Source organism: Centroberyx affinis, unplaced genomic scaffold, assembly GCF_046629955.1.
Source record: "Centroberyx affinis isolate AG114_WGS23_722 - 3 ecotype Tasmania unplaced genomic scaffold, CSIRO-AGI_Caff_v1 ptg003065l_1, whole genome shotgun sequence".
Lineage (NCBI taxonomy): Eukaryota > Metazoa > Chordata > Actinopteri > Beryciformes > Berycidae > Centroberyx > Centroberyx affinis.
The window spans coordinates 38,502-66,242 of record NW_027281150.1 but is presented as its reverse complement, the minus strand read 5'-3'; the positions used below and the strand labels follow the sequence as shown (position 1 = coordinate 66,242).

Here is a 27,741-nt window from a genome sequence, read left to right as displayed (position 1 = left end):
TGTGTGTGTGTCTGGCCTTCCGGGCTTTTTTAATTTTATTTTTTAAATTCACATTTCATTAGTTTTCACACAACACATCAATGTCTACCAAACAAGCATGCGCCTCTTTTCCTACAGCGTCTGCATATGGTGGTGAAGCGTGATGCGGAGCTGAAGCTGCAGAAAATTTCTCAGCGCTATGAAGAGAGGGCCCAGCAATGGAACGACAAGTCTGTGATGTCTCAGCTGGTCCAGCAGCAGCAACACCTCAAAGTCCAGGAGGAGATGAGAATGAAGAGCATTGAGAAGGTACTGGAGACCGGGGAAAAGGAAAACACTTTTAACACTGTTTCCCTACATTCATCCAGCAGTGACAGTCTCCAATGGTAAAAATCCCCTCCCACCCTTTGTCTTTTACATGGTTGGGCAGGCCTTGCTCTCCTGTTGTGCCCCACACAGGCAAACAGCAGTAACTACCTTTTGTGTGTATTAAAGATCAAAGGTCATGACTAAGGTTTGGATTTAATATAAAAACAATTCTGTCCAAATCTTATGTCTTTTTTTCTCAGTTTCACTCCTCATGCAGGTACTACTCAGTGTTGTGGTCATGGACATTGACATAATAGTAGACCAATACTGAGTGAAACTTACACTCAACCCACTACCAGTTTTCCCCTGCATTCAGCAGCACCCCCTCACCTCTTACTGAATTTTAACAATAGTTCATGCTACTGATAGTGTTGACCATAGGGAATTGCGTATGTTGCAGCTGCGTGCATCTCGTCAGAGGCAGAATGAGATCATGGCTCGTATCCAGGCCTCCATCGTCCAGGTGCCCAAGCCGCCTCCCAACAGATCGCTACAGAACCTACAGAAGAGACGCCAGCAGCAGCGACGCAGGGAACAAGCACAGGTCTGAGCCAAATCTAATAGCAATGTGATACTTTATTGATCCCCAGAGGGAAATTCTCTTTTCACTTGCACCCCTCCTCATGCAGGATCGGCTACAGAACAGCGCCCCTGGAGCTTGTAGGGATTCAGTGTCTTGCTCAAGGGTAGCTCAGCAGGGCAGACGCTCGCCGACATGGGGGCTCGAGTCTAGGTTGAAACTCTGCACACCCAAAAGTCAACTCTGCAGCATGCATTTTGAACATGTTGCTCACATATACTGGTCATCATAATTTATTGGGTACATGTTATGGAAAAAAGGTTTACACTAGTGTAAAAATCCAGTCACAAGAATGCGTACGACCCTTGTGTATTGTTATTAAGTGTATAGGCCAGCCTCTTCTTTCCCAGATGATTCTCTTCTCTCTTCTCTCACCCCATGGCTTGTATTGCTTGAAAGTTTCATGGAAATGTATAGAGCAAGAAAAGGGGGAAAGAATGCTGAAGAAATTGTTTTTTTAATCTTCATTATTGTGTCCAAGGTTTACCAAGGTTTTCCTAGGGGTTTTCTAGATTTTCTGGGATTTTGGGCCAACACACTTCTGATTAGAATACAAACTCTTGGGTATTGCGTCACCAATTGGACAACATTGGACAACAATAAAGGAAATTTCTTCACACATGACACATTTGTTACACATGTGCCCAAATCCAAACTGCCAAGTTGAAGGAGTGGGTTTGTTTTGGCTTTTTGGTATTACAATAATGTCTCTCCATCCTGCTGTCCATGCAGACGGTCCAGGCTGAAATAGCCCAGTTTGAGAAGAACAGGAGGAAATTGGTTACTTCTGGTTTTGCTTCCTCCTCAAGGTGAGAGAATGCAAAATGAATATTGTATTTATCTAGTGCATGTAAATGTTTTTGGTTTGTTGTTTGTATTAATATGAAGAGTGTTGTTCCAAAGATAGATATTCACCATTTGAAAAAAAGGATACTGATAGCACAAAATGTAAACAAAATGTAGTGCTTTTTACAGGATTGTAAGTAAACTATGGCTTTTGTTATTTTATAGATATTGAATGATTCATTATTTCCAGCAATATAGCTTTTTGTAATAGAACTCTGCATATCAATAACCAAACAAACCACAAGTCCCCTTAGACAACTTTGACCTGACAGTCCAGACACAAAGCTATACATGAAATGATTCAGATTTTTCTCCTCTTTTTACTCTCAAAGCTGAACTTCCAGTGACTCACTGATGGATCTAATATTAAACTAGGACAATGAATTCATGCATGATTTGAACCAAAGTCTGTTTTCCATTGCAGTGGTCAGTCCCTCCCTGCAGATTTTCCCCTCGGCGTCAGCAGCCAGGGCCGTGAGGCTCCTGGAGGGGGGCCTAAGGTGATGCTGCAATCCAACAGCGAGTACATCCAGAGGATCCGACAGAGGCTGGAGGAGGACGCCGTGGCGCGCCAGCAGAGAGAGAAACGCAGACGCAAATTCCTGGTGGAGCAGCTGAAGGCCCATGAAGCTCAGGAGGTGAAACATACACTTTACGTCCTGTATACCTATGCCTTTGTTCTCCACCTTCTTTATTCTACTCCTGTGCGATCTTGCACGTCCTGATTTTGCCGAGTTAGAGCCGTCCAACGATCAACAAGGGCGGTGCTTGCCTTAAATCTGCTCAGCCAATCCTAAACTTCATCATATGACATCACTACATGTGCACGGTTTTGTTATGTTTTTTTTTGTACCCTCATCTTCAGCATTTAAATAAATCTTACACATGTTGTCTTTGACCTCACATGATCTACTATTTGACATCTGTCGTTTCAACCCCAAATCAATCAATTGATCAATCAACTCTCTCCCTCTGCGCAGGAGGCGCAGCGCGAGAAGCAGCTGGTGGAGCGGCTGACGCGTCAGACCCAGCACGAACGTCGGCTGGCGGTGCAGCTCCTCCAGATGCGCATGGAGAAGGATGTGATCCGGGACAACCGCCTGCTCCGAGAGCGTCAGTACCAGCAGCGGAGAGAGAGGGACTTCCAGGAAGCTCTGGAGAGGGAGGCGGTGAGATAGGATGAGCCAGGAGGAAATCCAATCCTCTCTGTAGTCACTCTGCATTAGTCTGTATCAGTGATAGGATGTGTGGTGCCATAGGAAGAGGGATGGAGGGATGGACTTCCAGGAAGTTTGACAGGGAAGCTGTGAGATTGGACAGGAGGAAGTAGGAAACAGTGTATGTGTATTAATTCTGACTATAAGAATTAACTTAATCTCTGGTAGTTTGTATATTAGCAATAGAGTATTTGGTATCACAGAGGGAGACAGAGAGAGTGAGGGACTTCAGAAGGAGAAAGGGAAGTGGTGAGATAAGACAGAATGGATCAGGACATAAATTACAGTCTGTTTATCTGTTGCATCTTTCCAGTGATCACACCTGTAGATGATTGATTTAATGATTTAGTTTGTAAGATGTCACAGGGAGAGACAGTATGAGATACTGTACATGGATGAATGCCTCGCAAAGGATGGCTGGTCTGGCACGGTTACAGTGTTCAATATGTGTTGTAGTACAGCCTGCGGTGTGGTCATGGTGCAGTAGCATTGTTATTAACCTCATTATCACACAGTTCCAGAGCAGATTGTTGAGCAATTGATTTGTCTCACATATGTGGTTACTTGCGCTGCACTCTAAAATCTCAGAACATCTTTTAGATGTTTTAAAGAGAAAAGAGTATTACTAACTATGATAGCTTTGATGTGGTATTACTAATTCTGTCTTTACGTTGTGGTTAGTTGCAAACCAGGAAATTGAATCCTTAGGTATTAACATTACAGCGGTTGTATCACTAGCAATGTTGAATCTCTTCCTCTCAATCTAGCTCGCTATTAATCTGCCTTAAATCCTGTTACCCCTGCTGTAGCCATAGAATCAGAATGAGAATAACTGGCATTCAGAAACAGTCCAGCATTCGACTATCTGGTGTACCTGTGTCAGAGTCAATTCGTGGGTCATATGTCATGACTTTCTAAGACTCAAAATTGGTTTGCAGAGAGGGAGAACTCAAAAAGTATAACAGCGATAACAGAAAAGATCACTGACTGCCATACTTAAAACAGCAAACCAACCAAAACGAGGAGTTCTGTCTTTGTAGTAAGTAGCTTACTGATCTTGTGGGTGTACAGAAGACAACCTTGTAAAGACATCTGAGGCTCACTGGAGTGGTGAATAAGTTAAAAAAGACTTTATTGTGGCATGGCTATGCCAAGATAAAAACTACCAACGTGTTTCAGCTCACAGGGAGCCTTCGTCAGTGTCCCCACCTCAGTGTACCTCTGACATCTTTACAAGACATTCTTATCTATAGCTCCAATATCAGTAAACTATGTACAACAAAGACAGATCTTTTTGTTAGTTTGGTTTTCTGTGCATGACTGCACCTGATTATGTGTTTTGCACTTGGACTGTAAACATCTTTCCTTAATACTTAAAACAGTACTGATTAGGTAGATGTTTTAGATGATGCCAGTTACACTCATTCCAATTCTATGGCCGAGGCCTGGTATAGGCTTTGGCTCGACAGGCTAAGCTGGACCACGCAGAAGAGATCAGGAAGGAGCTTGAACTGTATAACAAGATCGCTGCTCAGCGTGCTCAGAACAGACACAGGAAGCACTTGAAGATCTGCCGGGAGGTTTTGGAGCAGTTAGTGGACCTGGCCACCAAGGTTGGAGAATACCGCCTGCTCACTGGAAAGTATGTCACACACTAGCATTGAGTGAAGCAATAGCACCATGTATATCTGACCTTAAGACTTCCAAACTTATCTGTTGGCCAATCAAGTAATAAATATGCGGCAATTCAAAAATATGTTCCATCAATTGTGTCTCTTAACCATCATTAACAAGGAGTAAAAAACAATCAATCAAAAGTTTGATTTCAAGTGTTGAATGTACTTGTAAAGGCATAATCCGTAATTTCAACTACAACTGTGGCCGCTTAGAGGGATGGGGTTGAGGGAATGAAAGCACTTACAATCACTGTTATGTTATTGCTGTGTGTATTGTATATTTGTACTTGAACAAAGATCTCACTCGAGTCCAGAAGACCAACATAAAAACAAACCAACTCTTTTTCAGTTTTTCAATTTTCAGGATAAAAATAGGCACTTGATAACATTTTTTTTCCATTTACAAGAGGCTTAGAAACAGAGTGGGTAACTTGAATGCCATAAGACCAAGGTCAGAAATATGTAGGTCTTTCTTTCTTTCTTTCTTTCTTTCTTTCTTTCTTTCTTTCTTTCTTTCGTAAAAGAGTACCCATTTAAATAGCATCTTGGGACAGTATTGACAAAAACTGAATTGTTCGCGATATAACAGATGAAGCGTTACAGTGCACTGCTATGGCAGAGGAGAGAAGAAAAGGAGTGAACAATGACCAATGAACCAATGAATGATCAATACTGAAAACATTCTATGTACTCCTGACCAGAGGTCAAATAAAATTAGGAGAATTCAACATTCTGTCTGCTTCTTCTCATGACCCAATACATCATTACCACAGATACACACTCAACTTGGATGTTTGTAGATTACTACTGTGCACCATGTGCACAGCAGTATAGAGAATTTCAGAGTTTTGTTTCTTACTGGCTCAGTTACATGGCACTCACCATTCTAATGAACCATGCAATTTTGAAGTGGAGTTCCCAGAACCAGGCACAATATTCTCATTGTACCATTTGAGGATAAAGATGTATCCTGGTAGCCTAGGACTTATGTATGTATCCACTAAACACTTTTCAGCTGTTCTCCTCGTGTAATATACAATACATAATAGTAGGATACATTTTTATATACAGTATATATATTGATTAATAATTCATTAAAATAACATGAATTTGAATCATTATCAGACCACAGCAAAATAGTAACTGAATTTATTTTAAACTCTTATACATAAACTTACAAGTGATGTGTCCAATTTAGAGTCCATTTCAGTGTCTGTTGAGGTAAATCAAGGCCACTTCAAATAGTTCAAATATGTGAAACCATATTCAAAGCTGTTGTTGTCCAGGTCTGATTATAATTACAATTCAAATAAAGTTATTAAATGTAGCTTTGCCCCCTGTCCCATTGTTGTCCCATGCCATCTCCAGTCTGATTCCAGAGAAGCTGATGAGGGAGTGGAAGGAGTTGCTGATCAGTGGTCTTCCTCTGTATGAGCCGGTGACTAAGGAAAGACAGCAGCTGGGGTTTGAGTCCTCCACCCCGCTAGACCCTGTAGAGCTTGAGAAGCAGGAGACTCTCAACAATCAAGACTATGATGCATACACTGTGAGTTTGAGATGAAATCTGCTGTGTGTGTGTGTGTGTGTGCGCGCGCGCAAGTGGCTTGTGCGTGTGTTGAACACGTTAAGGATTCTAAACTTGGACAGGCAAGCTATTGTCTGGACCCGGCCTCCTGAATTGCTAGTTTGCCACACTCACGTTTTCAAACCTCAACAAACCAAATGCAAATTCAGGGAAGTAAGTAGAGGGAAGGGAAGTAGAGAGGAAGTACAGTAAGTAAAGGGAAGGGCTACATTTGAGATTTGAGACATGAAGTTTGACTTATTCTCATGCTTGACTTGTTCAGTCCCTACAAGGGCATCAACATCCATGAAAGAATGATAGATCTCACCATTATTTGTCCTCTAACCCATCTGTTATGGGAATGTTATGTCTCTCCTCCATTCTTCTCCCTCTTTACCAACCTTCCCCTGCCTTGTGTACTCCTCTCCCCCCTGTTCTACCCTTCCTGTCAACCAAATAAAATGTATATGGATAGAAAACATTGCAAGCCCTGAACTGTCTCTCCAGACTGAAGATCTTCTTCATCTTAGTCGTTTGTTATGTGTGTCAGAACATGGTAGGTGAGTGGGCGTGGCCAGAGGAAGCAGGGGAGACCAAGCCTCCCCCGGCCAACAACAGGATTCTTGGACACGTTGTCCTGCGGTTGAGGAACATTGTCCATCCACCCACCCTGGGCGCCCTGCCTCCTTCCTTCCCTCACTTCACCCTGAAGGCCTGTGTCCTGGGCAAGCTCTACTCTGGCAAGACCACCTGCCTGGCCAAGATCGCTGAGGGTACACAGCATGTGACATACACACTAACACAATATCACTCCACTCAATCATGTCTTTACTGAAAGGGCATGTGAAAAATTGCGTAAAATTGTAATGTCATATAACTTCATTTGTGTGAGTGTGTGTGTCCTGTTCTCCTCTCCAGCCTATGGTATCCATGTCTTGTCGGCTGACACACTGATCCAGGAGGCGTTGGTTGCTTACCAGAATGGAGAGGAGGTTAGTCAGATTTGGCACAGCAGTCTAATTCTGTAGTGTCCAGTCTAATCCAGTCCAGTAATTTTGCTTTTAGAGGAGTTTTCAGGCTGGTAAGGAAGTTAGTCTCACTTGTGACTCTGAATCATTGTCAAATTCACAGGGTGCCTGCAGGTCCTAATAAAGTCTGAGTTATATTATCTAAACTCATGGCCTTACAGCTAAACATTTTAAAGGCCCATTCACATATACGACAATAACTATTACTATAAAAAGATTTAAATTGTTCTAAGTAAATAGAATGTCTGCATTACCACAACAATAACTATAAAAACATTCAAAACAGTAACTATAATTTTGATTCAATTTCAGAGCCATTTTTTTGGACGCAGAGGCAGCGATAAACATTTTCAATGAATCAAATTAAAGCTCTTGGGGGCGGGATAATTCGGTAGCTCACTGCAGTGATGGCTTTGTTTGCTGAGGATTTTCATCACAGATATCATTGTAGTGTGAATGCTTGAGCAACAATGTATCATTATGTTTATAGATATCTTAAAGTTGTTGCAGTTTCTTGGTGTGCCATTTTTCCAGAAGGAAATCAGTCCAACCACGCAGACCTGAATTCTTACCTGTATTCTGAAGTCTTTTTTTTAATCTCCATATTTATTTCAGTTGTGACATTGGTCTTATATTTAATTCTGTCATTAAGATGGTCTTTAAAAGTATTACATTTAACTTTATTAAATTTAACTGAGACTTGCAGGTGCCCTGATTCAGCATATAAATATCAAAGTCAAGGTCCTTAACATGAAGTAAATGTTGTTTGTCAAGTGCATGAAAGGTAAAATGGCACAGATACAAAAGCTAAAAACATATACAAAACATTTAACTACATAAGCCACTCAGGACTAAATAGTCATATATTAATTTAAAGTAATTTTAAGTAATTAAAGTAATAAACACTTGGTTTCTCCCTATACTCACTTTAAAATACCCCCTTTTTTCCAACGTCTACAGGACGCAGACAGCAGTGAGTTACCTGCCAATGAGAACACAGAGCAGCAGCAAGAGAAAGACACTGAGAAACAGGACAAATCCTCCACATCGCTGAAATCTGGTGGGTTACTACAGACAGAATCATTCTATTCTATTCTATTCTATTCTATTCTATTCTATTCTTTTCTATTCTTTTCTATTCTATTCTATTCTATTCTATTCTATTCTATTCTATTCTATTCTGTTCTGTTCTGTTCTGTTCAGTTCTATAAACATAATCCAATTCTAAGAACACCAGCCTGTGAATTTCAAATATTTTCACTCTCTGCTCTTTGTTTTTCAGAGACATTACAGTGTATTTATTTGCCTGTGGTGAAAAATGCACTGTTGTATTGTGTATTGTGTTTGAAAGACTTTGTTGTTTTCCAGGTCTGGACAATCAGGAGGAAAGTAGAAACAGAAAGGTTAGTGGTTCTTGTACATCATAAATTCAAATGTTTGTTATTATAGATGATTTTGTCTTTAGTTTAAACATGTATCCAACCACAAAAGGTAGAACATACAAGGTGTTCTGTGACCAAAACAAGAACTGCACACCGAATCTTATAAAATGAGTACTAGCTGGAAAATAAAATTCACAGTGGAATATTGTTTAAATCATTATCTTAATACCATTGCTCACACAATAGTGACATTTGAGAGAATGTAATCATCTTCAGTTTTGAAATACTGAGTAACAAACATCAAGTGACATTTATTGTTCCCCAAATGAATAACTATTTGGAGTGAAACACTTAATTTCTATCCTGCTCTGTAGCTAGTAGCTAGCTAGTAGTAGTCTCACCCTGACATGAACCTTTCCTTCCTAACCCATCCTAACTGCTTACGTGTGTCCCCACCCCCAGCTGTCTGCGCGGGCCCTGCAGGGAGCGGCTGCAGAGAAGGAGCTGAGGAAAGGCAAAGCCATCCCTGATGAGCTACTGGTGGACATTGTAGTGGAGGCTATCAGGTAAGTGCATAGCCTGTAGCCCCATATAATATTGTGTATTGGATTTAGTGTGTTGTATTTTTTCTATTGCTTATTCAATTTTACTGTGCACATTTTGTGGACAAAGCAAAAAAGTATATTAAATATATTGTGGATTGAACAGAAAAACACACTAGATCTCTCTCTAGAGAGGGACCAACAGACCAAGGGTGAATCGTAAATGAGGTTCCAGTAAATGTCACTTTTTAGTCTATGTTGCATTCTAGTGTAAGCCTACATTCTCAGTTTCTTTACTAGACAGGACACAGCACAGTCAGGTTGGACCCTAGCTACTGTAGGGTCCCAGTGGACACAGGCTTATTTGTCCAGTAAAATCTATAGTATATTTTGTGTTTTATTCTATTTTCTCTCCACTGTGCATGTCCCAGCTCATTGGATATCCACTGAGTTGGACCGGTTCCCAGCTGAGATCACATGGGGTTTTTGTCCTGCAAAATCTAAAGTGTAGGCTGTACTCTATGTTCAAATACAGTATCTTATGCTGTGCAAATATGTGTTTTCTCCTTACCAGGCAGGTTCCAGCTTATTCGGGTTGGATCCTGGATGGGTTGCCAGTGGACATCACCCAGGCCTGCCTGCTGGAGAAAGCCCTGGGTGGGTCGGCAGAGCTAGGGGATGGAGTTGTGAGCAGCAGGACTAACCTGGCGGTCGAACCTAATGCGACCAAAAAGCCCCCACCCCCAGCCCCTGCACTGGACCTGGCTCTGCTGCTGGATATTTCTGATGAGTGTGTCCTCAGCCGCGCATCCAAACAGACCTGTAGGTTAAACGGGTGGGGATGAGGTGTGACATGAATGTGTATGTGTGCAAGAGTAACATTTACCTTTTACCTTTAGAATCAAAGTCATGTCTTAAATTTTTTAAGACCCAATATCCTTGAATCTTTAGGGCAACACTCGCTGACCTGTTCCCTGTCTGCCTAAGCCCCTTACTCTTTGCATGCATTAACCTGTTACAGTTGTTTAGGTCAGAAGTCATGCTTTGTACCTCACAATCCTTCTTTGTTCCAGTTTGTACTGGTCGTTTTACTGCTACAAGTTATCTCTGTTTCAAGGCCAAGTAGCCAGGCCCTAGTTTGTTTCAGTGTATAAATTCAGCTGCTCCATGAGGGTGTGCAGCCTACTTAGACAACGCTTACTCTGTTTCCTGAACAATACATGCATGCAATAAAGAAGCCATACTCTTGGACACTCCTAACCGGAGCAGAGTCCTGATTTCCTCGACACCTGCATACAATACATACATGTGTATCCATTTGAATGTAAAATTGTACATTTATTTGTGCACATTTGTATGTACGTGTAGGTACAACAGAGAGTGTGGAGGAGCCAGCGGTGCCTCCAGCAGGGGAAAGATCTCCAGTAAAATCAACCCAGGGCCCTGTGACTGCCACTTCTGCTGTGACTGCTGCCTCCAATGGTGGTACTGCTGCTGCTACTTTTGCTACTGATACTGGTACAGGCACTGATGTTGCTACTGCTGCTGCCACAGCCTTCCATCCCAGAGACAAGATCTTGGAGAAGGCACAGATACAACACAGGTAAAAAAGGGAGTGATAAGGGGAGGCACAGATTGAAAAAGATACATGACTGCTACTGTATAGCCCTCTGTCTGATATCTGGTGTCTCTCCTCTCCTCTCCTCTCCTCTCCTCTCCTCTCCTCTCCTCTCCTCTCCTCTCCTCTTCTCTAGGATCACAGGTTTCCAGGACACCTGGCCAAAACTAGAGAAGTGGTTTGGTGGGAAGCAAAGCATTTTGGTCCGTCTTGATGCAGACGTGGAGGAGGAGGAGCTTTACAAGAAGGTGGAGTCTGTCCTGCAGCAGGTTATGAGGCAAAAACAGAAAGGTAACTGGTTATGATTTTAGTTTCAGGTGAACGCTAGTATACTTGTATATTACTAACATAGAAAGATAGATAAGTAGATGAAAGGCAGTTTGTTGCACCATCTCACTCGGAATTAATTTTTGATTGTTTCTTGGACTTTGTCTATATAGTATTATGTGCTAATATGGTATATAGTAGACAATATGCCTTCTCTGGAAAGAACAAAACATTTACTCAAAATATACAAATATGTACCGATTGTCAGGCACCTTCTCCACTCTTCTATTGTCTCATCAGCTGTCTTCACTCCTCCTGTTGACGATGTAGTGTCGGATAGTGGGAAAGCTCCACACACCTCTCCTTCAGCCACAGCTCCACATCCAGACCAAGCCCCAGGCCTCACAGAGTCCTATTCCAGCCTCAACCAGGAAACCGCCCTCAGTGTCAAGTCACATTCCCAGTCCAACACACAGTCTCCTAGAGGTGGAGGAGGTGATCACTGGTCACTGGACTACATTTTTACAGTGTGCTTTTAAAATCACTTCCTGACACAAAAGAAATTCAGATTGAAAGAGAGAATTCACACATGATATTCACTGACCTTGGACAATTCAGTCCACATTTGTTAACATGAATAATCCTCTCTTAAAGTCATAAACAAGCTAAGATTTGTTTTTATTGTCCTCTTGATAATGACTTTGTGGACAGTACCCAAGGCTTCAGCTGTATCAAATTTACATAAAGCATGTGGACGCAAACTTAAACAAACTATGAGGCCACCAAGTCAATCTCAATTCACTGCCAATGAAATTGGCTCCAATTTTTGACTTTATAGTTTACAGTCATGATTTTATGGTTTCTAGCCTTGTTCACAAATATTGACTGAGCTGTGTATGGTCACTGAAATATTAAGAGCAAAATTGTTCTTTAGGGTGGCTTGGCACTTCAGTACTGAAGTCCCACTGCTGCCACCAATATAAAAATATAGCCCTTTTCACTTATTTATTTTATTCAGTCATTTGATTAATTTGATTAATTTTATTTTGCAGTAGAGATATAATCAATAGTTTTTTCCTCTGGTCGATCTATAGGGCATTCCAGGAAGATGTCAGTCAGCTCCGTGTCCCATGAAGACTCTCAGAGAGTCTCCAAGAGCCCATCTGAGTCTGCCCCTCCTCACCCAGGCTCACCCAGTTGGGTCTATGTGGATGAACCCCTGCCTCTGGTAGAATAGAACTTGTATTCATGTTTGTTTAGCTTAGCAGGGTGGCATTAGTTAGATTTAGGTGCAATCACTGGGGGTTACCACTAGGAGGCCCTCTAACCTGATATGTGCCTATTAGACAGGCCAATGTACTGCTCTCCCTATACTCCTCCAAGGCCTTTTGTTTTTTTTAGTGTAGTTCAGAGTCTGGGAATTACAAGTTGTTCCACTATGCTTTTAAGCAAAAATGCATTCCTTTGGACATCTTTCTGAAATCTGTTGCTTTACAGTATATCTGATTTTTCATCTGTACTATTTCTTCAACTTCCTCCTCCCCTCTCATCCTCTCCAATTCCTCCTACCCACTTTCCCTTCTGTCCACCTCTCCCTTCTATTTCACCTCCTCCTTCCACACTCATCTCCTCCCCCTGTGTATCCAGGAGATCCCAGAATACCTGTGCCCATATTGGGACACAGTGTGTGATTCGTATGTGAGCAACGTCAAGACTGTGATGCAGAACCTGCGCTCAGAACACATCCTTATCATTCACCACCTATTCAACATCAGGTATCCAGCCAGGCCTAGAGTTTGATCATTTGTTTATTCCAACCATTTACACTAAGCACAGATAAAAACAGATTTGATAATGTGAATAGCTGAAAATGCACAATTGCATGTCTGGACACGTCCGTACATGTTCTTACATCTGTATGCCTGATAATGTGAACAGCTATGCTCATCAGCCAATGACACACCTTTGCACATCAGTAAAGTATTTGCAAACTATAACCATCTGCTAACCTGTCAGTCTGTCAATTTTCAGCATAGCCCATATTAATTTTGTATTAGCATAACAATGATGCTCTCTTGTTTTTGGTTTATTATCCTGAATATGTTCTTTTTGTTGTAACTATTTGTTGTATTATCTTCAATAGTCTCTATTTGTTCTATTCTTATCTATATCCTATTCTTTGCTGCTGCAATAAGCCGATTTTCCCACAGAGATCATTAAGGTTTCATTTTATCTAATTTTAAGATACCAAATAGACTTTCCCTGACACACTCATGATTTTATTAGCTACTCTGCTCCTGCATGCTTCAGCATATGTCTGTCAAATTTAATTATCTCCAAGATGCATAACATAGGGTTGAAGATGATAAGATTATATTTAAAATCAAATAATCAATAAACAGGAGCAACAGGAGTCAATCACAAATATGGCTTGTCCATGATTGTGGGAAATGACCAAATACTTCCACAGAATGGGACAGAGCCACTACTATCTTGTTTTGCTGCAATCAACAGCCTCTAATCTCTTTTCTTGTTTTGTCATATAAGTTGGGGCTGCTGTAGCATGAGAGTCATGGAGACCTGCATCTATAATTAGCCTCTGGTTACAATATCATTCACTAACACAGTTTGCAGTCAGTGTCTCTTTGCTGCAGTTCGTGTTGATTATTCTTATTATTTGATACAGTCTGTAACCCAAAACCTCTCATCATAAATCCTTTGTCAGATATCTCTTACAAAAGAAACTGAATCAATATAAATTCATAAAAAATAATGATTAAAAGTAAATGTTTTTGTTTCTAAAACTGTTCTAAAAACTGTTATACTGTTATAAAATATATCTCTAGAGAGGAGTATAAGCATTACCTGGGGCGTCCAGACTTGAAGCAGGAGTTTGTATCTCAATGGCAGAGGGACTACAACAGCGTCCCTGATGACATGAGAGACGACGACGATACCAAGGCAGAGCTGCATCAGAGACTGGATGTAAGAATAGATTATATCAGAATACAGTAAAGTAGAGACAAAGACAAAATTGCAGACTAGACAAGACAGGACTGAACTGTACCAATGACGAGAAACAGACAGTAGAGACAGTAAAGATGATAAGGAGTGAAATAAAGAAGCTTAGAAAAGAAAATACTAGATGATGATGTGTTCTGTTATGTGCGTAGGATCTGCGTGAACGTCTGTGGGACATTAGCGACAAGCGTAAGGAGGAGGATGGGCAAGAGAGGGCTGCTCTCATGGGAGACGGGTGGTTGGAGGATCACACGGCTGTTCTCATCAATCACTACTCTACACTCATGCAGGTAACTTTTTCTAGTAATTTCCATTTGACCATTTGGCTGCAAAAATGTTTCAGTTGTCCTTGTATTGGAGTACCAGTGGGTCATTTCCATTTTGTCTGCTGCTAATTCTATCTTTGTAAACTCATGTTCGCACAGTTTCATGATCACACCTCTCTGAATGTGCTTTTGTTCCTTTTCTCCTTGTTGTGTGATTGCTGAGTCAGCAATCACAGGTATAATATTCTCGCTCTTTATTATTTTTTTTCTTCTTAATCTGTACGTTTTTTGGCACCTATCTACTCCTTCATACTAAGCTAGAAACTCCACTCAAACTTTAAACTGTTCAGCTTGTTTAATACATGCCGGCTTGTATTCAACTTTTTGATATCTATTATACTTTTTAAACTATTCTACTTTTTTCCACTTTTTTTTTACAATGGGAGTCAATGGACTGAATGTTCAAACCATGCCCTCTTTGAACTCTAACTACTACTACTTTCATACTTTAAGCTGGAAACTCCATTCAAACGGATCACCACTTTTAGTACTTTATCACTTTAATTCAGCTTTTTGATACCTTTTGTACTTTTTGAGTAATCACAGTTTAAGTTTTATACTTTTTCAACATTTATAATGGGATCCTATGAAGCCAGCCTAGAGTGCATGATGTCACAACTCACTCTAGCAGACTTTACAGGCTGTACTTTTCACTAAATTCACACATTTTTGAACTGTGACAGTTCACACAACTTTAACACTACGTGCATATATTATACATCAAACCCTTCAGCTACTTCTGCTCTCAATCACAATGCAATATATAAGCAATACGATGTATAGTTTTTGAGATATTAACGTTTGTTTGACACTAGTGTTCCACTCTTTTTCACAGTAGTTTCTGCTGCACTGCTGCTCTCTTACACATGCAGCTCTTCTGCTTATTTCACTCTTCTCCATTTCAACATGTCTTTTACATATTTTCATACCTTTTACTTTTTTGTATTATTAGATTTTAGTACATTTCTAACATTATTACTTGTCACTGCCTTCCTACTCTTCATACTACTAGTACCCTCCAGCTTTTCACATAAGCCTTCCTACTAACAATACCTTTTTACTTCTTAGTTACCTTTTTACTTCTTAGCACTATTACATTTTAGTGCATTTTCACTCTATTTCACACTAGTTTCTGCTACACTGCTGCTTTCTTACACATGCAGCTCTTCTGCTTAATTCACTCTTCTCCATTTCAACATGTCTTTTACATATTTTCATGCCTTTTTACTTAGTACTGTTACATTTTAGTACATTTCTAACATTATTACTTGTCACTTTCGTATTTTCTGTTTTTTCTACTGAATATATACCCACTCTTCATACTTCATACTTGTTGTACCTTTCATCTTTTATATATAAGCCTTCCTACTCTTCCTACTGTTCATACTACTAGTACCTTCCAGCTTTTCACATAAGCCTTCCTACTCTTCCTACCAACTGCATATTTTTATACCTTTTTACTTCTTAGTATTGTTACATTTTAGCACACTTTAGTACATTTCCACTCTATTTCACAGTAATTTCTGCTGCACTGCTGCTCTCTTACACATGCAGCTCTTGTGCTTATTTCACTCTTCTTCATTTCAACATGTTTTTTACATATTTTCATACCTTTTTACTTGTTAGTATTATGACATTTTAGTACATTTCTAACATTATTACTTGTCACAGCCTTCCTACTCTTCATACTACTAGTACCTTCCAGCTTTTCTCTCACTCACGTTGTTGGATACACACACACACACACACACACACACTTGCTTACCCTTTTTTTCTCACTATTGTTACATTTTAGTACATTTCTAACATTATTACTTATCACTTGGACACTCATTACAGCTCCTTCAAAGAAGTGTTTTAAACTGCCACATTTCTCACAGTTTTAACATTACATATACATATTATACTTTGGTTCAGCTGTTTCAATTTGAACAGACGATCCACGGTTAGTCATGTTAAGAAACACGCACACGCACACGGACATGCCCACGCCCACACACACACGTGCCTACACACACCACATATGCTAGGTATTCGTTAGTATGGGCTGTCAAGAGCACCAGTTTGCACGCTCAGCAATCACAGGCATTTTCTCCAGAAAATGCACCTTTCTAGTATTCAAGACAGAACTGTCTGCAGTATCAATGCGTTGTGTAAGGTATCCATAGTAATTTAGGCCTTTAAACTTCTGGCAAGACTCTACCCATGACTCTCATGTGCAGCTTTTTGTAGGCACTTCAAGTGATAATCCATGAGAATCCATGTTTTGTTTGGTTTTTCATTTTGTCTCCATCTTTGTGCTCCACTTTATTAAACAGTCTCATTCTTAAATCATGATAATGTGGGCAATACAAAACAAAATTAATCTAATTTTCAATCAGTTGTTCAATGTTGTTCAATTCAGGTTGTTTGTGTACATTAGTACACATTAGGACATTAGTGATGTGCGGATCGGCTCTGACGCCATCCGAATCCGCATGTACGCATAAATCATCCACCCGCCACCCACCCGAACAAATTATTTTCTATGATTTGTAGACCCGCACCCGCCCCGCACCCGCATGGACATTTCACTCCACCTCTATAGTGCCTTTTAAATTATGTCGAGCAGTGTGAGCTTTCTAAACATCGAACAAAAAGTTCGGAACTTTGTGTTTGGTAGATTATTTCTCTGTTGTAACAATGCTTCTTGGCAATACATTTTATACTGTTGGAAAGCCTGTTTATTTCCCTTTTAAATGGTGCCTCATTTGTAAGGAACATGCATTTGTGGGATGAGCAGCACAGCTGAGTATGTGGGTTGCGCTCATGAAAAATTTGCCAAATCTTCTCTGCCAATGCCAAACAGCTTATTCTGCTGTTGCTATTGACTCTTGTTTTGAGCTTCCGGTACCCCCAGGTGCTGACAATCAGGTACCTGATTGGCACCTGCACTGGAACCTGAACATGTGGAGGAACGTTATGTTCAGCGATGAGTCCAGATTCTGCCTACGGAAGTTGGATCGTAGGGTCAAAGTGTGGAGAAGACGGGGAGAACGCTATGCTGATTGCTGCACTGATAGAGTAACACCTTTTGGTGGAGGCAGTGTGATGGTGTGGGGCGGCATCTCCATCACTGGAAAAACGAGGCTTGTCATCATCGGAGGTGATCTCAATGCAGAGAGATATCGAGATGAGATTCCACAAGCGGTGGCGATCCCGTATCTCCACAGTCTGGGACCGAACTCCATCCTCCAAGATGACAACGCTTGCCCCCACAGAGCGGGGTTTATCAGAGACTACCTCCAGAATTTGGGAGTAGAGAGAATGGAATGGCCTGCCAACAGTCCTGACCTCAACCCAATTGAACACTTATGGGATCAGCTTGGGCGTGCTGTTCGTGCTAGAGTGACCGACACAACCACGTCGGCTGACTTGCGACAAATCCTGGTTGAGGAGTGGAATGCCATCCCACAGCAGTGTGTGACCAGGCTGGTGACCAGCATGAGGAGGAGGTGCCAGGCTGTTGTGGCTGTGTATGGTTCTTCCACACGCTACTGAGGCTCCTGACTGTTTGTTAAATGAATAAATTGTAAAATTGCCAATATGTCTTGTTTCTTCCTTGTTACTGATAGACTTCAATCATCCAATCCACCAAACAACACCAAACAAGAGTCAATAGCAACAGCAGAATAAGCTGTTTGGCATTGGCAGAGAAGATTTGGCAAATTTTTCATGAGCGCAACCCACATACTCAGCTGTGCTGCTCATCCCACAAATGCATGTTCCTTACAAATGAGGCACCATTTAAAAGGGAAATAAACAGGCTTTCCAACGGTATAAAATGTATTGCCAAGAAGCATTGTTACAACAGAGAAATAATCTACCAAACACAAAGTTCCGAACTTTTTGTGCGATGTTTATGTGATTTCTTTCCATGGTGAACTGTGCCTTTGCAATACAGTTTCATGTTTATGCTGCAGTCCCGTTTCTCTCTTGTGTAATAGAAATAATTATTAGTGTCTACACAGCGTCTCTCTTAATGGGGAGACGCACTTATTGTTTCTGCTGCGGTGGGATCGCTGCAGGTATTTAATGAACTCAAAAAAGATTTTTGTTTTATGCGCACCACACATTACCATTATTTCTCAGTGGGATAATGTAAGCATGATGATATGGTAACATATTACACTGAAGTAGGCTGGTTTTAAATATATAAACATTTATTTAAGTTCTTCTTTTTTGGTAAAATGAAAATGGTAACAGGTATTTCCACAATTTTAGAGAATGTAATTACTATTTTCCTCATTAATGATGTATTATTTCACCCACCCGCAACCCATCCGCTATTAATCAGAATGTTAATTTTTATGACCCGACCCACCCGATCCGCGGATTAACCGCGGTGCCCGCGGATATAACTGCAATCCACGCATCACTACAGGACATTCACTATCGAAACCACATATGTCATCAATCACCAAGCATGCCAGTCATATCCCAACCTCATCCCAAACTGGACTCTGCCTTGTGTTTGATACCTCAAGTAGACTAGTGATAATGTAATTAGAGATATCTTAAATTAGCATTTTGACTAGTCATAATGTAAAAAAAGATATCTTAAATTAGCATTTTCACTAGTAATAATGTAATTAGAGATATCTTGAAGTAGCATTTCGGTTGGTCATAATGTAATGAGAGATATCCTAAATGCTAATTTGCAATATCTCTCATTACATTATGACTAGCCAAAATGCTACTTTAAAATATTTCAGATATCTGTAATGAGAACTACTGGAATTACCACTGCTAGGCCTATACTGCTGCAGCAGCTGTAGTAGCAGCAGCAGCAGCAGCAGCAGTGTTGTTGCTTGCAACTACTGACTAATACCACGCAGCTTAAAAGTACTGCTGCAGCAGCAGCAGCAGCGGTACCCACTGCATTCCCTGGAGCCCCTGGTAAAGCTCTTACTGTGGACTTTGACAAGGGCCTAGAACTCTATAAGATTAGATAAGATAAGATAGCATTAAACAAAGTGCCACCACTAACCGCCAGACCACTTCTTTAGAGCAGCTGGCAGGTGCAGCGGGACACGAACCGCACCTCAATCGCAACCATCAGACCATCTTTTGCAGGCTCCTGGCTGGCAGGCTAGCTTCAGCGGGAGGCGAACCGCGTCTGTTCATGCCAACCACCACCTCTTCAACGGACCGCCATCACTAACCGCCAGACCGCACCTTTGGCTTTGGAGCGGCTGGCAGGTTGGCTTCAGCGGGATGCGAACGGCGCCTCTTTGTACCAACCACCAGCTCTTCAACGAACCGCGTGTGCTAGCCGCCATCCACCCAGTCCAAACTATCAAAATTAACTAGAAATTCTAGTTCATTTTGATAGTTTGGACTGGGTAGTTTGGATAGTTTGGACTTTTTTCTAGTTAATCTTAATAGTTTGGACTGGGTGGCGGGTTTGCATCTCTTTGTACCAACCACCAGCTCTTCAACGAACCGCCATCGCTAACCGCCATCGCTAACCGCCAGACCGTGCCAGACCAATTCTCTGTTCGTAACAACCACCACCTCTTCAACGAACCGCCATCGCTAACCGCCAGACCGCACCTTTGGAGTGGCTGGCAGGTTGGCTTCAGCCGGACGTGAACTGCGCCTCTTCGTACCAACCACCAGCTCTTCAACGAACCGCGTTCACTAGCCGCCACGCCACCTGGTCCAAACTATCAAAATTAGCTAGAAAAAAAATACAAATAAAGAGAAAGTCTCCAAACACGCCCATAAAGCGTCCAATAGCTACTGGTCTGAAATTAGGGCCGTGTAAAAAGGTTCCCAAAGAGAGCCTCTTGCCGCGGTCCAAGCATCAGCTTTACCAGCGCCCAGGGGAGGATACCTTACCGAGGTAAGGTATGAAGCTCAAGACCTCGAGCACGGCCTTTTATCCCCTGGGCTGCTGCGACCAAACACCAGAATTCTGATTGTGATGTCATCAGTGCAGCTGAGACAGGCTCTGATTGGTAGAGCACAGTCCAGCTCCAATTATGTCATAATCGGTCAGAATGGAAGCATGCCGAAATTGGTTCCGATTGAATGCCCAAAATGAGTTTGGATTATTGTGTGATTGCTGAGTCAGCAATCACAGGTATAATCTTCTCGCTCTATTATTTTTCTTCCGTACGTTTTTTGGCACCTATCAACTCCATACTTTAAGCTAGAAACTCCATTCAAACTTCTAAATGTTCAGCTTGTTTAGGACATGCGGGCTTGTATTCAACTTTTTGATATCTATTCTACTTTTTAAGATATTCTACTTTTTTCCACTTTTTTTTTATAATGGAAGTCAGTGGACGGAATGTTCAAAGTCAGCACTACTCGTTCATACTTTCAGCTAGAAACTTCATTCAAACGTTAAACTGTTCAGCTTGTTGAGGACATTATTACATGTATTCGACTTTTTTATATCTTTTATACTTTTTGAACTATTCAACTTTTTAGTACCTGTTTTTACAATGCAAGTCTATGGGAGGACTGTTCAAACCATGCCCTCTTTGAACTCTAACTACCCTTTCATACTTTAAGCTAGACACTCAATTCAAACCTTAAACGGGTCACCACTTTTAGTTCTTTATTACTCTTCTTCAGCTTTTTGATACCTTTTGTACTTTTTGAGAAATCGCAGTGTAAGTTTTATACTTTTTTCAACCTTTATAATGGGATCCTATGGCACCAGCCTAGAGTGCGTGATGTCACAACTCACTCTAGCAGACTGTACAAGCTGTACTTTTTACTAAATTCACACATTTTAAAACTGTGACAGTTCACACAACTTTAACACTACATACACATATTATACATCAAACCCTTCAGCTACTTCTGCTCTCACTCACAGTGTCAATATATAAGCGATGCGATGTATAGTTTCTGAGATATTAACATTTGTTCGACACTAGTGTTCCACTCTATTTCACAGTAGTTTCTGCTGCACTGCTGCTCTCTTAAGGCAAATTAATGGTTTCTGCGGTGTGCCCGGTGTTCGCGGTGCGGAGGGTCTGTGCGGCGAGTGCGGAGCTCTGCAGGGGGTTTGCGGAGGGTCCGCACCGAGTTCCGCGCTCCTGTCAAGAAATGAAACTGCGGAGTCCTCCACAAACGCCGCAGTCAGTTCAGAGGCTATGATTGGCTAATGGTTGCTATGTTAGTTGGTTACTAGGGAAGTATTCTACTCGCGCAAACTGACAGCTGACGACCAAGGAGGTTCGATTTTAACCTGACTTGCAGCCTTGTCTCATTTAACGGTCTGACTGACCACCTCCTCTTCCGTTTCTCTTCTCTTTAACAGCGCCAAACACAAGTCTTCCTCCTCTTCATCCATCAACTCCTCCTCTTCTTCCATCTCATCCATCCATTCATGATCCATTCTTGATTTAAAAAATAGGTAACTTGTCCAAATAAATAGTCTGATTTGAGATATTTGAATACAGAAATGAAATGCAGAAAACAAAAACAAGACAACAAACTTATTTGCTAAACTACTATTAAACGATTCTGAAAACTAGCCTATAATTACAGTAGGACTGATCAATATATATCAAAAACACGGAATGAAATGGCGGTTAAAACGAAGCACTTGCGGTGACACATATGCGGTTGTCATAACAACAGTGTCGAGAGCCGGAGGAGATTCTGCGCTCTCCGCGAACACCGCACTGCTACCGCTTTTACTATGAAATGCTGTGGCTCTGCGGAGAGAACGGTCTTGCCGTGAACACTGCGAACACCGGGCACACTGCAGAAACCATAAATTTGCCTTTACACATGCAGCTCTTCTGCTTAATTCACTCTTCTCCATTTCAACATGTCTTTTACATATTTTCATACCCTTTTACTTCTTAGTATTATTACATTTTAGTACATTTTTAACATTATTACTTGTCACTTTCTTACTTTGTTTTTTTTCTACTGAATATATACCTACTCTTCATACTCCTTGTACCCTTCACCTCTACCCTCTACCCTTCACAAAATAGCCTTCCTACTTCATACCTTTCATACTCCTTCCACCTTTTACACATAAGCCTTCCTACATATTTTCTTACTTTTGTACTTGTTACTATTATGAAATTTTAGTACATTTCTAACATTATTACTTATCATTTTGACACTCATTACAGCTCCTTCACAGAAGTGTTTTAAACTGCCACATTTCTCACAGTTTTAACATTACATACACATATTATACTTTGCTTCAGCCGTTTCAGTTTGAACAGACAATCCACAGTCATGTTCAAAAACACGCACACACACACACACACACACAGCTGCTGGTGCGTATATAGTACCAGTATGTGTCTCTGTCAACAAGTGGAGACAGACATAAATATGTGACATAAATACAGCCATAGGATAAGAAAGAGGGAAAGAGGAGAGTGATAGACCAGTCACAGACAGCCAACAGAAAGGGTGAGCTGTACCCACACTAAACTGCACCAGTGTTTTTTACTGACAAGCCACACTTTGCACTCTCAGCAATCACACGCATTTTCTCCAGAAAATGCACGTTTCTAGTTTTACCTGTTCCATCACTTCTGTGTCTGTTTAACCATTCTGTCTTCACATCCTCTTTGTGTTTGTGTTGTACAGGTACCTCTAAGTAGATTATATTAGATTAGATTTTTATTTCAAACATGTTAAAAAAGTAAAAAATATAAGTGAGAAAAACAAAACAAAAATAACCAATAAAATTAACAGCAAACATATACAGCAAACTCTCAATAAACAACATAAATAAATATTTAATGTCCGAAAAGGAGTAGGAAGAAGTGAATATTTTTATATTTTATCTATAAACTTGATGTTAAACATAAATCATCCTCTTGGACTGTCTTTGTTGTGTAGGTGGAGGTGGACCGTTTCCAGGACACACTGTGTATCCTCAGGGACTATTATCTGGGCATGTACAGACAGGTGCTGCCTGAGCTGCCCTCAGACTTCATCTGTATCCCCCTACTGGACATCACAGACATGGAGGATCAGGAGGAGAGGCAAGAAACACACTAATGATAGCTCATCACAGTACCACTGCCATACTAAACTGAACTCAACCATTCAGTATTTTTATAGGAGAAGATTAGGTTCTGTGTACATTCATGTCCACTTATGTCCCGCAAAAGGGCACTTTCCAATAATGTCTCTTACTCACAAGCAATTTGTAAAAACTACAAAGCATTAAAAAAATGTTTTCCTATCACCAGATACAGAAAGTCTACTTTCTACAGCGTGTGGTTTCAGCCAAGCAGTTTGATAGCGCAAACATGCATTCTAACAGAGGTGATAATTTCAGTACAGCACAGCAGCTAACTGTGCTGTATTGGTTGCTATGCCAATACATGTGCTAAGCAGGGAACTGGTTCGCAATTTTTCTTGATTTTTCCAAAAAGTAGGCATGTATACTGCTGTGGAGAAAAATGTTCAGACTGTGCTCATGTGTTGGTAACTTGCATAAAAGCCATAATACCTCTGAAGATGTTCTCTACTGTGATTATGGGTACTTCTGTGCTGCCATTAGTACATGACTATTACTATAGTACTACTACAGTAGTAGAGCTATCATACAGTAGCTAATTATTACTCGGATTGAATATGTGAACAGGTTTTGTCTGCATGGATAATGACTGTGGAAAATGACTCTCCCACCAGTACTGAACGAGCGACCGGAAGTGCATGTGGTGAGAGGGATGATGGAGAGGACAAGAAGAAAACTAAAGTGTAAGAGAGAAGCACTGTTGCACATCATGTTTCAAATGTACTACAGTCTGTTCTGCAGATGACATGGATGTTGTCTTTCCCTCACAGTCTCTCTGTCTCTCCTCTAGTATCCCCCTCCTCCCCAGACGTCCTCTCTCTTCAGAAGCTGTCTCCAAGCCCAGTGGCCAGCAGCAGGCAGAGCCTGACAAGGTCAGTTCAGATCATATTGTCTGCCTTTCTTCCTGTAGGGTTTCTTCTACCTCTCTTTCACTTTCTCAAGTTCTGTAAATTATTTTGTTATTTACAAAGCTATTTACAAAACTATACTTATTAACGGATGGTACCACAGGTTTGACAAAGAGGTCAAAGACACTGTATCTGTATTTGTTTGTTTTATTATCCTCAATTTGTTCTTTAGGTGTAATTATTTGTTGTATTATCGTCGGTGCTCTATATTTGTTCTATTGTATCTATATTTTATTCGCTGCAATCATCAAATCTTACTTTGATAGGAATTAACTCTTTTAGGTCCATCCCTAGTTGTTTAAGATAAGACTATTTAAGATAATCCCTAGTTATCTTTTTTGACACTAACTGAAGTTCAGTGCATGTGAAAATGTACCTCGAAGACCTATCTCAATAGTGATATGTAGTATGTACTCATTTTGACCCTTGTCTTTTTCTTCTCTAGCCACCTGAGGAGAAACTGATCTCCAACATCTACGAGGCAGCACTCACATCCATCAGCAACTTGGTAACGTTGTGTGTGTGAGTGTGTACATGGGCATATGCATGTATTCGTCTTTTTTTCTAAGTTGCATGTGTTATACATGTGTGTAGGTGTCGACAGACGCAAACCAGAAAGAGGTGGAGGTGAGTGAGGAGAACCAGAGACAACAAGAGAAGGAGAGGATGGAGAAGGCCTCACGGGCCTCTGCAAGTGCCACAAAGGATAAAAACAAGAAGTCATCAGGGAAAAAGAAAGGCAGGTCCTCTGTAGAGAACTGGGACACTCTGTGGAGCAGTACACTTGAACACAAGAAAAATTAAAACTTAAAATACATATAAAAGTGCATTTAATAAATCATTCTGAATTTGCTAGCTACCACAATACAAAAAAGAGAGAAAAGTGAGCAAAAAGTAAAGGAGTGTGGACAGGAAGGTCTTTTTAAAAAATTTAACCAGCGATGTTGCCGTATAAAATCAAAGAAGTCATAGTAGAAACAGAATGAAATGTCAGCTCAGTCTTGTTCTGCTTAGATCAAGATGTTGGTCAAAACAAACCATCCCCAATGGTGCAAATAATAGAAACTCACAGTTTGTTGTCACATTAGAACATCATAAACTTGGATAGGTATTAGTTTATCATGATGACTTTCCCCTGTTCTTCCATTTTCACTGTCTTCCTCCTCGCCCTCTCTGTCCAGCTCCCCCCTCCCCTCCCCCACAGCCGAGCCCCGCACCCGTCAATGACAAAAGCTCAGAGGAGATTCAGAAACGAGAAGTTAGAACCAAGATACACAAGGAGTATGCTGCCGCCTTGGACCACGAGGGTACACACACACACAAATACAGACACACACTCACAATCACACACACACACACGGACACACACAGTAGTTTTTGATATTACAATATACTACATTATCATATTAACATATTATCAAGATGTTACATTCCCACACTGTCCTGTATTCTGAAAACTGTGTAATATGAAAGATATATGTGCATGTATGTTTGTGTGTGTGTGTATATTTGCATGTGCGAACATATGCATGCGTGCCTGTGTACATGCTGCATATGCTTACATATTTGTATGCCCGCGTGTGTGTATGTGTGTGTTTCTCTGTGTGTGTGTGTGTGTGTGTGTGTTTTCCAGAGCATGCAGTAAAAGTACATATTGACCTGGTGAGAGGTTGTGCTCTGGTGGTGGTGCGCTCCCTGCAGAGCAGAGCAGAGCAGACCTTTGGCAACATGGAGAACTGGCTAGCAGCACATTATATTGCAGAAATGAACAGGTATGGTGTGTGTGTGCACGTGCGGGCAGATTGACTTTGTATTTTATTTCCTACTGTAATGTTTCTGCAGAAGAGAGAGAGAGAGCAGTGTTTGTCTAGTGTGTGCTAGATGCTATATGTATTTTGTAGTCATCTCATGTCATTTAGAAGCATCGCTGATACACATAGACACATTGTACATAGGCAATATGTATGATGGTTTATCTGTTTGTCTGTCTGTTTGTTTCCAGTATTGACCGACTAGCAGAAGTGGTGCGCCACCACATTGAGTCTGGCGCCAAGCTGCAGAATGAGCTGGTGTTGGTGTGTAATGACTTTTTAATTGTACAGTGTTTTGTAAATTAGATAGATGTATACCCCAAATAAGTTTAGCGTGGTACTAAATACAGGAGAGCTATTTTTTTCCTCCAAAACTCCAGAAGGCTTTACTGTTACATGCAGGACAAGTGTTACATGCAGGGCAGGTGTACTGTTACCTGGACGCAGGACACAACCCCTACTAATCAAACCCCTCCACCATTCCACCTGTACCACCCCAAAAATCCATCACCCTTCCCCTGTAGTATTGAACAATCCCCCTGTTCTCTCCCACCAGGAAAGTACTGACTTCTATGTGAATGGAGACCTGCGGGTGGTGTCTAGCCCCCCTCCCCCTCCCCGCCCCGCCCCTCTGGAGAAACCCACACACTCCACCTTGACTGTGGCTCAGCTCCAGTCACTGTACCAACAGCTACGCAACGTGGCTGAATCAGGTACACACAAATGCTTCCAACTCATTAACATTCAAGGGGAGAAATTAATACCAACCAATGATAGGTGAAATTCCATTGTGGCTGAATTCATCTAGTCTATCAGTCATTTTAGTGGGAAACCAGCCATCGTTTGGAGGTTCTCCTCTATTCTAAAACTGAGCGGTAAATTGCTGCAGTGGTTTGTGCATTGTTTAATCCACCAGCCAGCAGATGAAAACATTAGCCTCCCATCCTGCTACTTGACTGACTAAAATCTATTTTGTAAAGCAATTCCCTTTCATCTTCATCTTCGTCCTCTCTCTCCCTCTCTGGCTGTTCCTCCCTCCCTCCCTCCCTCCCTCCCTCCCTCTCAGGCCTGATGTCCAGTGTTGAGTTCTCCATTGTGCTCCAGGACATCATCTCTGTCAGCATGGGCAGCAACTCCTTGCCTGAGCCCTGGATCAGCATGGCTGAAACACAGGTTGGGTGCTACTTAAAAACAGTGTTTTCTAGAGAATGTGTCAAGACCTGAAGCTGGGTCACAAGAAGATAAAAGTGGTGCCCCAAAATATATTCTGGAGAACGAGCTGATGTTTTTTTGACCAGTAAAATCTGCCTTGTAAGCTGTAAAGCGGTTTGAGTCATAACAAAAATGTTGAAGATGTTGGTCAAAATGTTTTAAAACACATTTCTAACCAAATAACACATATTCTGCTAACCATAACAAATTGCACAGGAATTCACAAGTACGACACAAACAAATCCTACAACCTTGCTAACTGGTTACTTCACTGCACAACCTAACATACAAGTGTGTGGGATACAAACAATATACATTATACTGCCTAGTA

At 41.1% G+C, this 27,741-nt stretch overlaps 1 protein-coding gene across 1 annotated transcript in view; it reads left to right on the top strand.

The window, feature by feature from the left end:
- spef2 (sperm flagellar 2) overlaps nucleotides 1-27,741 on the top strand; it is a 32,856-nt gene that overhangs the window by 1,167 nt on the left and 3,948 nt on the right. The window contains exons 4-30 of the mRNA XM_071537537.1: nucleotides 118-288; nucleotides 749-892; nucleotides 1,661-1,737; nucleotides 2,199-2,412; nucleotides 2,755-2,943; nucleotides 4,446-4,633; nucleotides 6,036-6,213; nucleotides 6,782-7,004; nucleotides 7,150-7,223; nucleotides 9,104-9,207; nucleotides 9,758-10,005; nucleotides 10,708-10,786; nucleotides 10,938-11,092; nucleotides 11,369-11,563; nucleotides 12,163-12,296; nucleotides 12,716-12,843; nucleotides 13,915-14,053; nucleotides 14,242-14,379; nucleotides 23,293-23,438; nucleotides 24,270-24,351; nucleotides 24,833-24,895; nucleotides 24,982-25,127; nucleotides 25,567-25,694; nucleotides 26,021-26,159; nucleotides 26,390-26,462; nucleotides 26,755-26,911; nucleotides 27,265-27,371. Of these exons, the coding sequence (XP_071393638.1) occupies nucleotides 118-288; nucleotides 749-892; nucleotides 1,661-1,737; nucleotides 2,199-2,412; nucleotides 2,755-2,943; nucleotides 4,446-4,633; nucleotides 6,036-6,213; nucleotides 6,782-7,004; nucleotides 7,150-7,223; nucleotides 9,104-9,207; nucleotides 9,758-10,005; nucleotides 10,708-10,786; nucleotides 10,938-11,092; nucleotides 11,369-11,563; nucleotides 12,163-12,296; nucleotides 12,716-12,843; nucleotides 13,915-14,053; nucleotides 14,242-14,379; nucleotides 23,293-23,438; nucleotides 24,270-24,351; nucleotides 24,833-24,895; nucleotides 24,982-25,127; nucleotides 25,567-25,694; nucleotides 26,021-26,159; nucleotides 26,390-26,462; nucleotides 26,755-26,911; nucleotides 27,265-27,371 (3,819 nt within the window). The remainder of the gene's footprint in view (nucleotides 1-117; nucleotides 289-748; nucleotides 893-1,660; nucleotides 1,738-2,198; nucleotides 2,413-2,754; nucleotides 2,944-4,445; nucleotides 4,634-6,035; nucleotides 6,214-6,781; nucleotides 7,005-7,149; nucleotides 7,224-9,103; nucleotides 9,208-9,757; nucleotides 10,006-10,707; nucleotides 10,787-10,937; nucleotides 11,093-11,368; nucleotides 11,564-12,162; nucleotides 12,297-12,715; nucleotides 12,844-13,914; nucleotides 14,054-14,241; nucleotides 14,380-23,292; nucleotides 23,439-24,269; nucleotides 24,352-24,832; nucleotides 24,896-24,981; nucleotides 25,128-25,566; nucleotides 25,695-26,020; nucleotides 26,160-26,389; nucleotides 26,463-26,754; nucleotides 26,912-27,264; nucleotides 27,372-27,741) is intronic.